At 50.6% G+C, this 13,009-nt stretch overlaps 1 protein-coding gene across 1 annotated transcript in view; it reads left to right on the top strand.

Moving 5' to 3' along the window:
- The first annotated feature begins 7,412 nt into the window (after positions 1 to 7,412).
- The window catches only part of LOC128373601 (transient receptor potential cation channel subfamily M member 1-like), a 41,247-nt gene continuing 35,650 nt past the window's right edge, over positions 7,413 to 13,009 (top strand). The window contains exons 1-3 of the mRNA XM_053333768.1: positions 7,413 to 7,496; positions 10,540 to 10,616; positions 10,897 to 11,062. Coding sequence (XP_053189743.1) covers positions 7,413 to 7,496; positions 10,540 to 10,616; positions 10,897 to 11,062 — 327 coding nt within the window. The remainder of the gene's footprint in view (positions 7,497 to 10,539; positions 10,617 to 10,896; positions 11,063 to 13,009) is intronic.

Here is a 13,009-nt window from a genome sequence, read left to right as displayed (position 1 = left end):
AAATCTGCTCCTCATCAGTAATCAATCCACCTTAAGTCTGCTGCCTTTACACCTCCTGCCGTCCTCCTGCCGTCCTCTTGATGTTCTCCTGATGTTCTCCTGCTGTTCTCCTGCCGTTCTCCCTGTGGGGGTTTGCCTGTTACACTGGGTGAGTTTAAATCATCAGCATCACTTTGTTCTGATGGTTCTTAGTTTTCTTTGACAGTAAAAAAAAAGACTTTAGAACTGACTGGGAGCCAGTGTAAAGACTTTAGAACTGACTGGGAGCCAGTGTAAAGACTTTAGAGCTGACTGGGAGCCAGTGTAAAGACTTTAGAGCTGACTGGGAGCCAATGTAAAGACTTTAGAACTGACTGGGAGCCAGTGTAAAGACTTTAGAGCTGACTGGGAGCCAGTGTAAAGACTTTAGAGCTGACTGGGAGCCAATGTAAAGACTTTAGAACTGACTGGGAGCCAGTGTAAAGACTTTAGAGCTGACTGGGAGCCAGTGTAAAGACTTTAGAACTGACTGGGAGCCAGTGTAAAGACTTTAGAGCTGACTGGGAGCCAGTGTAAAGACTTTAGAACTGACTGGGAGCCAGTGTAAAGACTTTAGAACTGACTGGGAGCCAGTGTAAAGACTTTAGAACTGACTGGGAGCCAGTGTAAAGACTTTAGAACTGACTGGGAGCCAGTGTAAAGACTTTAGAGCTGACTGGGAGCCAGTGTAAAGACTTTAGAACTGACTGGGAGCCAGTGTAAAGACTTTAGAACTGACTGGGAGCCAGTGTAAAGACTTTAGAACTGACTGGGAGCCAGTGTAAAGACTTTAGAACTGACTGGGAGCCAGTGTAAAGACTTTAGAACTGACTGGGAGCCAGTGTAAAGACTTTAGAACTGACTGGGAGCCAGTGTAAAGACTTTAGAACTGACTGGGAGCCAGTGTAAAGACTTTAGGAGTAATGTGCTCTGATCTCTTTGTTCTATTAAACACCTTCATGATTATCGTTGTGTGTTTGTCAGGTTTTCTTCATCAGACAGAAAACTAAACAAATAAAACACAATGAGTCAAAATACACATCTAACCCTCGCTAAGTCTCTCATGCTGATATCTGTTAATAGACAGGCCCAAACGTCTCTCGTGCTAATATCTGTTAATAGACAGGTCCAAACTATTACATCTCTCATGCTGATATCTGTTAAGAGACAGGCCCAAACTATTACATCTCTCATGCTGATATCTGTTAATAGACAGGCCCAAACATCTCTCATGCTGATATCTGTTAATAGACAGGCCCAAACTATTACATCTCTCATGCTGATATCTGTTAATAGACAGGTCCAAACTATTACATCTCTCATGCTAATATCTGTTAATAGACAGGCCCAAACTATTAAGTCTCTCATGCTGATATCTGTTAATAGACAGGTCCAAACTATTACATCTCTCATGCTGATATCTGTTAAGAGACAGGCCCAAACTATTACATCTCTCATGCTGATATCTGTTAATAGACAGGCCCAAACATCTCTCATGCTGATATCTGTTAATAGACAGGCCCAAACTATTAAGTCTCTCATGCTGATATCTGTTAATAGACAGGCCCAAACTATTAAGTCTCTCATGCTGATATCTGTTAATAGACAGGTCCAAACTATTAAGTCTCTCATGCTGATATCTGTTAATAGACAGGCCCAAACATCTCTCATGCTGATATCTGTTAATAGACAGGTCCAAACTATTAAGTCTCTCATGCTGATATCTGTTAATAGACAGGTCCAAACATCTCTCATGCTGATATCTGTTAATAGACAGGTCCAAACTATTAAGTCTCTCATGCTGATATCTGTTAATAGACAGGTCCAAACATCTCTCATGCTGATATCTGTTAATAGACAGGTCCAAACTATTAAGTCTCTCATGCTGATATCTGTTAATAGACAGGCCCAAACTATTAAGTCTCTCATGCTGATATCTGTTAATAGACAGGCCCAAACTATTAAGTCTCTCATGCTGATATCTGTTAATAGACAGGCCCAAACTATTAAGTCTCTCATGCTGATATCTGTTAATAGACAGGCCCAAACATCTCTCATGCTGATATCTGTTAATAGACAGGCCCAAACATCTCTCATGCTGATATCTGTTAATAGACAGGTCCAAACTATTAAGTCTCTCATGCTGATATCTGTTAATAGACAGGTCCAAACGTCTCTCATGCTAATATCTGTTAATAGACAGGTCCTGTTAAGGTTTCGTTCTTTGGACCAACTCAGCAGAACACAGCCACAGATAAGCCAACTCAGTACAAACTCAGTTTATTGGGAGTTTTGGGTTGGAGTGGATGTTGGAGACCAGGACCAGGACCAGGACCAGGACCAGGACCAGGACACTGGAACAGGATTTGATGGGTTAGGGTTAGGGTAGATGGGCGCAGCAGGAGAGCAACCGGGCAGGTACGGTGGATCTGGAGCAGAGTTAAACAGGAGTCTGAGGTCTTCCCAAACACATAAATCCTTAGGCAAGTATTTTTATGTTGAGCCAAGCTGTGAACCACACGGGTAAACTCTCACACACACACACACACACACACACACACACACACACACACACACACACACACACACACACACACACACACACACACACACACACACACACACACACACACACACACACACACACAGGGAGGGTCTGGTGATGAATGGGGTGAAGAACCGGTCTTAAACACTGCAGCAGCTTGTTGAGTGGAAGAGGTGATTAAAGCCAGGTGTGGAGATAGGTGTGCCATACCCAGCACACACACACACACACACACACACACACACACACACACACACACACACACACACACACACACACACACACACACACACACACACACACAGGGTCTTTTTACAGCAGGGTGCAGGGTTAGGGTCTTCATCAAGCAGCTGTTAGACTGTATGAGTGAAGCTAGCGGGTCTGTGTCTAACCCTCTGAGACTCTGAGACTCTGAGACTCAGCAGCAGGAAGTAGCGTCAGGAAGACCAACGAGGGACGAGAGGAGAAGCAGAGACTGTCAACACAATCCTGGCTCACACCAAAGTTTTCCTTCAGCGAGATGTTTGAGCAGCGCTGCCATTCATTTCCTGTCCAGGCTGTGATGTCATCTCCTGTCTGAGCCCGGCAGAGCTGAACCAGGCAGAGCTACAGCAGTCTCCCTGGCTCTGGACCAGGTTCTGCAGAGCCGTGAATCTCAGATTCTCTCTGATCTGATTCTTGACTCGTTCCTGTTAAACCCTTCTGATCAATAAACTGATCAATAACCTGTTAAACCCTTCTGATCAATAAACTGATCAATAACCTGTTAAACCCTTCTGATCAATAAACTGATCAATAACCTGTTAAACCCTTCTGATCAATAAACTGATCAATAATCTGGTGGAAGCTGCAGAGACTCCTGCATGTGACTGTGTCTCATATATGTGCTGCATTCATTCTCCTTTGGCTCCATCTAGTGGACAGGAAGTAGAACTACAGCATGATGGCTCCATCTAGTGGACAGGAAGTAGAACTACAGCATGATGGCTCCATCTAGTGGACAGGAAGTAGAACTACAGCATGATGGCTCCATCTAGTGGACAGGAAGTAGAACTACAGCATGATGGCTCCATCTAGTGGACAGGAAGTAGAACTACAGCGTGATGGCTCCATCTAGTGGACAGGAAGTAGAACTACAGCGTGATGTCAGCGTGATGGCTCCATCTAGTGGACAGGAAGTAGAACTACAGCGCGATGTCAGTGTGATGCTCCATCTAGTGGACAGGAAGTAGAACTACAGCATGATGGCTCCATCTAGTGGACAGGAAGTAGAACTACAGCTGATCTGTGTTCAGTGGGAACAAACAGATAAAGATGAGGAGCGTGGAGAGAAGAGTTTCCTCCGTCCTCTCTCTTCCCAGAGCTGGTGAGGTGTGCTCTTGTAGTACTGGGAACGCTGGGAACGCTGGGAACACTGGGAACACTGGGAACACTGGAACACTGGGAACGCTGAGAACGCTGGGAACGCTGGGAACACTGGGAACACTGGGAACGCACTGGGAACCCTGGAACACTGGGAACACTGGGAACGCACTGGGAACCCTGGAACACTGGGAACGCTGGGAACACTGGGAACGCTGGGAACACTGGGAACACTGGGAACGCTGGGAACACTGGGCTGGGAACACTGGGAACGCTGGGAACACTGGGAACGCTGGGAACACTGGGAACGCTGGGAACACTGGGAACGCTGGGAACACTGGGAACACTGGGAACGCTGGGAACACTGGGCTGGGAACACTGGGAACGCTGGGAACACTGGGAACGCTGGGAACACTGGGAACACTGGGAACGCTGGGAACACTGGGCTGGGAACACTGGGAACGTGCACATTATGAATGTATTAATAATATGAATATATTAATGTGATGACATCATATTAATAATATAAAGGTGATGACATCATCGGAGGTTTCGAGGACAGATAAATAATGTGATGAATTATTTTAATCTGCAGATTTATTCAAATGGAAATGAAATCAGATCACAGCTGTTTACTGTCTGAGGAGGAAGAGGAGGAGGATGAAGGGTTAGTGTTAGAGGAGGAAGAGGAGGAGGATGAAGGGTTAGGGTGAGAGGAGGAGGAGGAGGAGGAGGAGGATGAAGGGTTAGGGTGAGAGGAGGAGGAGGAGGAGGATGAAGGGTTAGGGTGAGAGGAGGAGGAAGAGGAGGATGAAGGGTTAGGGTTAGAGGAGGAGGAAGAGGAGGATGAAGGGTTAGGGTTAGAGGAGGAGGAGGAGGAGGATGAAGGGTTAGGGTGAGAGGAGGAGGAGGAGGAGGAGGATGAAGGGTTAGGGTGAGAGGAGGAGGAGGAGGATGAAGGGTTAGGGTGAGAGGAGGAGGAGGAGGATGAAGGGTTAGGGTGAGAGGAGGAGGAGGAGGAGGATGAAGGGTTAGGGTGAGAGGAGGAGGAGGAGGAGGATGAAGGGTTAGGGTTAGAGGAGGAGGAAGAGGAGGAGGAGGAGGAGGAGGAGGATGAAGGGTTAGGGTGAGAGGAGGAGGAGGAGGAGGAGGATGAAGGGTTAGGGTGAGAGGAGGAGGAGGAGGAGGATGAAGGGTTAGGGTGAGAGGAGGAGGAGGAGGATGAAGGGTTAGGGTGAGAGGAGGAGGAGGAGGATGAAGGGTTAGGGTGAGAGGAGGAGGAGGAGGAGGATGAAGGGTTAGGGTGAGAGGAGGAGGAGGAGGAGGATGAAGGGTTAGGGTTAGAGGAGGAGGAAGAGGAGGAGGAGGAGGAGGAGGAGGATGAAGGGTTAGGGTGAGAGGAGGAGGAGGAGGAGGAGGATGAAGGGTTAGGGTGAGAGGAGGAGGAGGAGGAGGATGAAGGGTTAGGGTGAGAGGAGGAGGAGGAGGAGGAGGATGAAGGGTTAGGGTGAGAGGAGGAGGAGGAGGAGGAGGATGAAGGGTTAGGGTGAGAGGTGATGAAGAGGAGGAGGATGAAGGGTTAGGGTGAGAGGAGGAGGAGGAGGAGGAGGATGAAGGGTTAGGGTGAGAGGAGGAGGAGGAGGAGGATGAAGGGTTAGGGTGAGAGGAGGAGGAGGAGGATGAAGGGTTAGGGTGAGAGGAGGAGGAGGAGGAGGAGGATGAAGGGTTAGGGTGAGAGGAGGAGGAGGAGGAGGATGAAGGGTTAGGGTGAGAGGAGGAGGAGGAGGAGGATGAAGGGTTAGGGTGAGAGGAGGAGGAGGAGGAGGATGAAGGGTTAGGGTTAGAGGAGGAGGAAGAGGAGGAGGATGAAGGGTTAGGGTTAGAGGAGGAGGAAGAGGAGGAGGATGAAGGGTTAGGGTTGGAGGAGGAGGAGGAGGAGGATGAAGGGTTAGGGTGAGAGGAGGAGGAGGAGGAGGAGGATGAAGGGTTAGGGTGAGAGGTTGATGAAGAGGAGGAGGATGAAGGGTTAGGGTGAGAGGAGGAGGAGGAGGAGGATGAAGGGTTAGGGTTGGAGGAGGAGGAAGAGGAGGATGATGAAGGGTTAGGGTTAGAGGAGGAGGAGGAGGAGGAGGACGAGGATGAAGGGTTAGGGTGAGAGGAGGAGGAGGAGGAGGAGGAGGATGAAGGGTTAGGGTGAGAGGTCGATGAAGAGGAGGAGGATGAAGGGTTAGGGTTAGAGGAGGAGGAGGAGGATGAAGGGTTAGGGTGAGAGGAGGAGGAGGAGGAGGAGGAGGATGAAGGGTTAGGGTGAGAGGTCGATGAAGAGGAGGAGGATGAAGGGTTAGAGTGAGAGGAGGAGGAAGAGGAGGAGGATGAAGGGTTAGGGTTAGAGGAGGAGGAGGAGGATGAAGGGTTAGGGTTAGAGGTCGATGAAGAGGAAGAGGATGAAGGGTTAGGGTGAGAGGAGGAGGAGGAAGAAGAGGAGGATGAAGGGTTAGGGTGAGAGGTCGATGAAGAGGAGGAGGATGAAGGGTTAGGGTGAGAGGAGGAGGAAGAGGAGGAGGATGAAGGGTTAGGGTGAGAGGAGGAGGAAGAGGAGGAGGATGAAGGGTTAGAGTGAGAGGAGGAGGAGGATGAAGGGTTAGGGTGAGAGGAGGAGGAGGATGAAGGGTTAGGGTGAGAGGAGGAGGAAGAGGAGGAGGATGAAGGGTTAGGGTGAGAGGTGATGAAGAGGAGGAGGATGAAGGGTTAGGGTGAGAGGAGGAGGAGGAGGAGGAGAGGAGGAGGATGAAGGGTTAGGGTGAGAGGAGGAGGAAGAGGAGGAGGATGAAGGGTTAGGGTGAGAGGTGATGAAGAGGAGGAGGATGAAGGTTTCAGTGATGACATCACAGCCGCGTCAGTCAGTATTAAATCTGTCCATTAAAGCAGCGGCGTCCTCTAATCCTGATTATAAAGCTGCTGCAGCCAGAGACGCCTGAACGCACCGCGGACAGCGCTGCTCCTCCTGCTGCTCCTCCTGCTGCTCCTCCTGAGGAGACGCCTGAACGCACCGCGGACAACCTGCTCCTCCTGCTGCTCCTGCTGAGGAGACGCCTGAACGCACCGCGGACAACCTGCTCCTCCTGCTGCTCCTCCTGCTGCTGCTCCTCCTGAGGAGACGCTGCTCCTCCTGCTGCTGCCCTTCTGAGGACATGATGCTGCTCCTCTGAGGAGACGCTGCTCCTCCTGAGGAGACGCTGCTCCTCCTGAGGACACGACGCTGCTCCACCTGAGGAGACAACGCTGCTCCTTCTGAGGACACGACGCTGCTCCTCCTGAGGAGACGCTGCTCCTCCTGAGGAGACGCTGAAGTAGGACACAACGCTGCTCCTCCTGAGGAGGAGACGCTGCTCCTCCTGAGGAGACGCTGCTCCTCCTCCTGAGGACACGACGCTGCTCCTCCTGAGGAGACGCTGCTCCTCCTGGGGAGACGCTGCTCCTCCTCATCATGGACAGTAAAGGGAGACGAGGGACGAACGGATCCATCAAACGTTCGTCCATCAAGCGCAGCGCTTCGTCTGGATCCCGAAAGGTAAGAAACACTCCGAGCATGAGGAGCCATCACTCTGCCCCCCCCCCTCACTCTGCCCCCCCCCCCCTCTGCCCCACCCCTCACTCTGCCCCCCCCCCTCACTCTGCCCCCCCCCCCCTCACTCTGCTCCCCCCCCCCCCCTCACTCTGCAATGAAATGAACCACTTCCTGTCAGTGTAATGAACCACTTCCTGTCGGTGTAATGAACCACTTCCTGTCAGTGTAACGTAATGAACCACTTCCTGTTGGTGTAATGAACCACTTCCTGTCAGTGTAATGAACCACTTCCTGTCGGTGTAATGAACCACTTCCTGTCGGTGTAATGAACCACTTCCTGTCAGTGTAACGTAATGAACCACTTCCTGTTGGTGTAATGAACCACTTCCTGTCGGTGTAATGAACCACTTCCTGTCAGTGTAACGTAATGAGACACTTCCTGTCAGTGTAATGAACCACTTCCTGTCAGTGTAATGAACCACTTCCTGTCAGTGTAATGAACCACTTCCTGTCAGTGTAATGAACCACTTCCTGTCAGTGTAATGAACCACTTCCTGTCGGTGTAATGAACCACTTCCTGTCGGTGTAACGAACCACTTCCTGTCGGTGTAACGAACCACTTCCTGTCGGTGTAATGAACCACTTCCTGTCAGTGTAATGAACCACTTCCTGTCAGTGTAATGAACCACTTCCTGTCAGTGTAATGAACCACTTCCTGTCAGTGTAACGTAATGAACCACTTCCTGTCAGTGTAACGTAATGAACCACTTCCTGTTGGTGTAATGAACCACTTCCTGTCAGTGTAATGAACCACTTCCTGTCAGTGTAATGAACCACTTCCTGTCAGTGTAATGAACCACTTCCTGTCAGTGTAATGAACCACTTCCTGTCAGTGTAATGAACCACTTCCTGTTGGTGTAATGAACCACTTCCTGTTGGTGTAATTCTTTATTAATCTCATTTAAACCTGATAATCCTGCTGCAGCGTTAATCACCTCTGATCATCATCTGTCAACATCCCTCAAATACAAGCTAGGCTACGGACCTGGAGGAGCTGGGTTAGGGTTGGGGGGGGGGGGGGGAGGGACTCTCCAGGACTCTGACCTGGACCAGGACTCTGACCTGGAGGAGCTGGGTTAGGGTTGGGGGGGGGGGGGGGGGACCAGGACTCAGGACGCTTTTTGGTTTGAACGCAGATGTTTTGCATCGTTTTGGCCGATTGTCCAAACCGAGCTTTCTGAAACCTGGTCCCGGGGTGGGAACCTGGTCCCGGGGTGGAACCCGGTCCCGGGGTGGGAACCTGGTCCCGGGGTGGAACCCGGTCCCGGGGTGGGAACCTGGTCCCGGGGTGGAACTTGGTCCCGGGGTGGAACCCGGTCCCGGGATGGAACCTGGTCCCGATGATGTCATCGCCACACCCCTCCAGCTCAGCTTCCACCTCTTAAATCCTCTTCCTCCGTTTCTGGTGAAGTTCTGAAAGTGAAGCAGCGCCGCCTACAGGCTGGAATATGAAGGGTTGAGTCGTGTTGAGATGGATCTGTTTGGGGGGGGGGGGCTCCTACCTGTCTGTAGACGGGGTTAGGGTTAGGGTTGGGGTTGGGGGGGGAGGGGGGGGGCTGGAGGAGTTGCTGCCTGCTGAACTGGGAGCAGATGATGATGATGATGATGATGAAGACAATCAAACTGAGGTTCATGTTAATCCTCCATCAGCCAGAGTGCAAATATAACAAAGTGCTTCTGAACATAAGACACACACACACACACACACACACACACACACACACACACACACACACACACACACACACACACACACACACACACACACACACACACAGGGTCAGTGTAGATAAGAGGATTGGATGGAGGAATGGAAAGCTCGGCTCTTTCAGTAATTAGTCGGATCCATTCAGACACGAACACACAGCTCAGCTTCACGTGGAGCTGCAGAGAGAGATCATCATGATTCACCCTCAGTAACCCTAACCATGAATCATGATTAATAACCATTAATCATTATTAATCATTAAATACCATGAACCATCATGATTCACCCTGAACCACCATTAATAACCATCATTAATAACCATTAATCATTAATAACCATCATCATCAACCATAAACATTATTAAACATTATTAATCAGGTCCTCTGGATTAACAGTTCATCATTAAATATATGAAGGAGCTCAGACAGGAAGTTGGTCTACCTGGAGACAGGAAGCCGGTCTACCTGGAGACTCAGACAGGAAGCTGGTCTACCCGGGGACAGGAAGCCGGTCTACCTGGAGACTCAGACAGGAAGCTGGTCTACCCGGGGACAGGAAGCTGGTCTACCTGGGGACAGGAAGCAGGTCTACCTGGAGACAGGAAGCGGGTCTACCCGGGGACAGGAAGCAGGTCTACCCGGGACAGGAAGCAGGTCTACCTGGAGACAGGAAGCAGGTCTACCCGGGACAGGAAGCCGGTCTACCCGGGGACAGGAAGCTGGTCTACCCAGGGACAGGAAGCTGGTCTACCTGGGGACAGGAAGCCGGTCTACCTGGGGACAGGAAGCAGGTCTACCCAGGGACAGGAAGCTGGTCTACCTGGGGACAGGAAGCAGGTCTACCTGGGGACAGGAAGCCGGTCTACCTGGGACAGGAAGCAGGTCTACCCAGGGACAGGAAGCAGGTCTACCTGGAGACAGGAAGCCGGTCTACCTGGGACAGGAAGCAGGTCTACCCAGGGACAGGAAGCAGGTCTACCTGGAGACAGGAAGCAGGTCTACCCAGGGACAGGAAGCAGGTCTACCTGGAGACAGGAAGCGGGTCTACCCAGGGACAGGAAGCGGGTCTACCCAGGGACAGGAAGCTGGTCTACCTGGGACAGGAAGCCGGTCTACCCGGGGACAGGAAGCCGGTCTACCTGGGGACAGGAAGCAGGTCTACCTGGGGACAGGAAGCTGGTCTACCTGGGGACAGGAAGCTGGTCTACCTGGGGACAGGAAGCAGGTCTACCCGGGACAGGAAGCAGATATTAACAGGATGGTAAATGTTGTGTTTCAGGTTCAGAGAGCTTGGATCGAGAGAACGTTCCAGAAGAGAGAATGTGTCCAGATCGTCCCGGGGAAGGACGCCAGCAGGTATCATTATTACTATCAGGGCCCGAGGGCGGACCAGTGTGAAGCCCTGTTGTATCTGTAAGCCGACATGCATGGGGGGGCGGGGCGGCGGGGCGGGGAGGGGGAGGGGGGGTTCATCGCTGCAGCTTTAATTATTATTATGTACTTTCTACTCCACAACATTCATTTAACAGCTTTAGTTACTTTTCACATGTTAAAGATCTTCCCCCCCCCCCCCCCCCCTCCCCTCCCCCCCCCCCCCCCCCCCACCCGTCCCCGCTCCCCCTCCCCCCCCCCCCAGGTGTGGTTGCGGGCAGCTGGTGGCCCAGCACCCCCCCGGTCTCAGGGAGGAAGCCTCTCAGCTGGAAGCAGAACGATGGATTCCTGTCAAACACACTCAGAGCAGCTCGACCGACGCCTACGGGGTCCTGGAGTTCCAGGAGGGGGGGCACGTCAACAAGGCCATGGTAGCATTCACTCATTCATCCATTCACTCATTCATTCATTCACTCACTCAGGAGGGGGGGCACGTTAACAAGGCCATGGTAGCATTCACTCATTCATTCATTCACTCATTCATTCACTCAGGAGGGGGGGCACGTTAACAAGGCCATGGTAGCCCTCACTCATTCATTCATTCACTCATTCATTCACTCATTCATTCATTCATTCACTCACTCAGGAGGGGGGGCACGTCAACAAGGCCATGGTAGCATTCACTCATTCATTCATTCACTCATTCATTCACTCATTCATTCATTCACTCACTCAGGAGGGGGGGCACGTTAACAAGGCCATGGTAGCATTCACTCATTCATTCATTCACTCATTCATTCATTCACTCACTCACTCATTCACTCAGGAGGGGGGGCACGTTAACAAGGCCATGGTAGCATTCACTCATTCACTCATTCACTCATTCACTCATTCATTCAGGAGGGGGGGCACGTTAACAAGGCCATGGTAGCATTCACTCATTCATTCATTCACTCATTCATTCATTCACTCAGGAGGGGGGGCACGTTAACAAGGCCATGGTAGCATTCACTCATTCATTCATTCACTCATTCATTCATTCACTCACTCATTCATTCAGGAGGGGGGGCACGTTAACAAGGCCATGGTAGCATTCACTCATTCATTCATTCACTCATTCACTCATTCACTCATTCACTCATTCATTCAGGAGGGGGGGCACGTTAACAAGGCCATGGTAGCATTCACTCATTCATTCATTCACTCATTCATTCATTCACTCAGGAGGGGGGGCACGTTAACAAGGCCATGGTAGCATTCACTCATTCATTCATTCACTCATTCATTCATTCACTCACTCATTCATTCAGGAGGGGGGGCACGTTAACAAGGCCATGGTAGCATTCACTCATTCATTCATTCATTCATTCATTCACTCACTCAGGAGGGGGGGCACGTTAACAAGGCCATGGTAGCATTCACTCATTCATTCATTCATTCATTCACTCACTCAGGAGGGGGGGGCACGTTAACAAGGCCATGGTAGCATTCACTCATTCATTCACTCATTCATTCATTCACTCAGGAGGGGGGGCACGTTAACAAGGCTATGGTAGCATTCACTCATTCATTCATTCATTCATTCACTCAGGAGGGGGGGCACGTTAACAAGGCCATGGTAGCATTCACTCATTCATTCACTCATTCATTCATTCACTCAGGAGGGGGGGCACGTTAACAAGGCCATGGTAGCATTCACTCATTCATTCATTCATTCATTCACTCACTCAGGAGGGGGGGCACGTTAACAAGGCCATGGTAGCATTCACTCATTCATTCATTCATTCATTCACTCACTCAGGAGGGGGGGCACGTTAACAAGGCCATGGTAGCATTCACTCATTCATTCATTCATTCATTCACTCACTCAGGAGGGGGGGCACGTTAACAAGGCCATGGTAGCATTCACTCATTCATTCATTCATTCATTCACTCACTCAGGAGGGGGGGGCACGTTAACAAGGCCATGGTAGCATTCACTCATTCATTCACTCATTCATTCATTCACTCAGGAGGGGGGGCACGTTAACAAGGCTATGGTAGCATTCACTCATTCATTCATTCATTCATTCACTCAGGAGGGGGGGCACGTTAACAAGGCCATGGTAGCATTCACTCATTCATTCATTCATTCATTCATTCACTCAGGAGGGGGGGCACGTTAACAAGGCCATGGTAGCATTCACTCATTCATTCATTCATTCATTCACTCACTCAGGAGGGGGGGCACGTTAACAAGGCCATGGTAGCATTCACTCATTCATTCATTCATTCATTCATTCACTCAGGAGGGGGGGGGGGGGTAACTGTTTACTCTGTATTATCTCATTAGTTGTAACCTGATTTATATCAGTGATTGAAGCAGCTGTCTCCCCCCC

This window comes from Scomber japonicus, chromosome 1 (genome assembly GCF_027409825.1).
Source record: "Scomber japonicus isolate fScoJap1 chromosome 1, fScoJap1.pri, whole genome shotgun sequence".
NCBI classification, from domain to species: Eukaryota; Metazoa; Chordata; class Actinopteri; order Scombriformes; family Scombridae; genus Scomber; species Scomber japonicus.
Note: the sequence above shows the minus strand (reverse complement) of the source record. Positions and strands in the feature narration are given on the sequence as shown.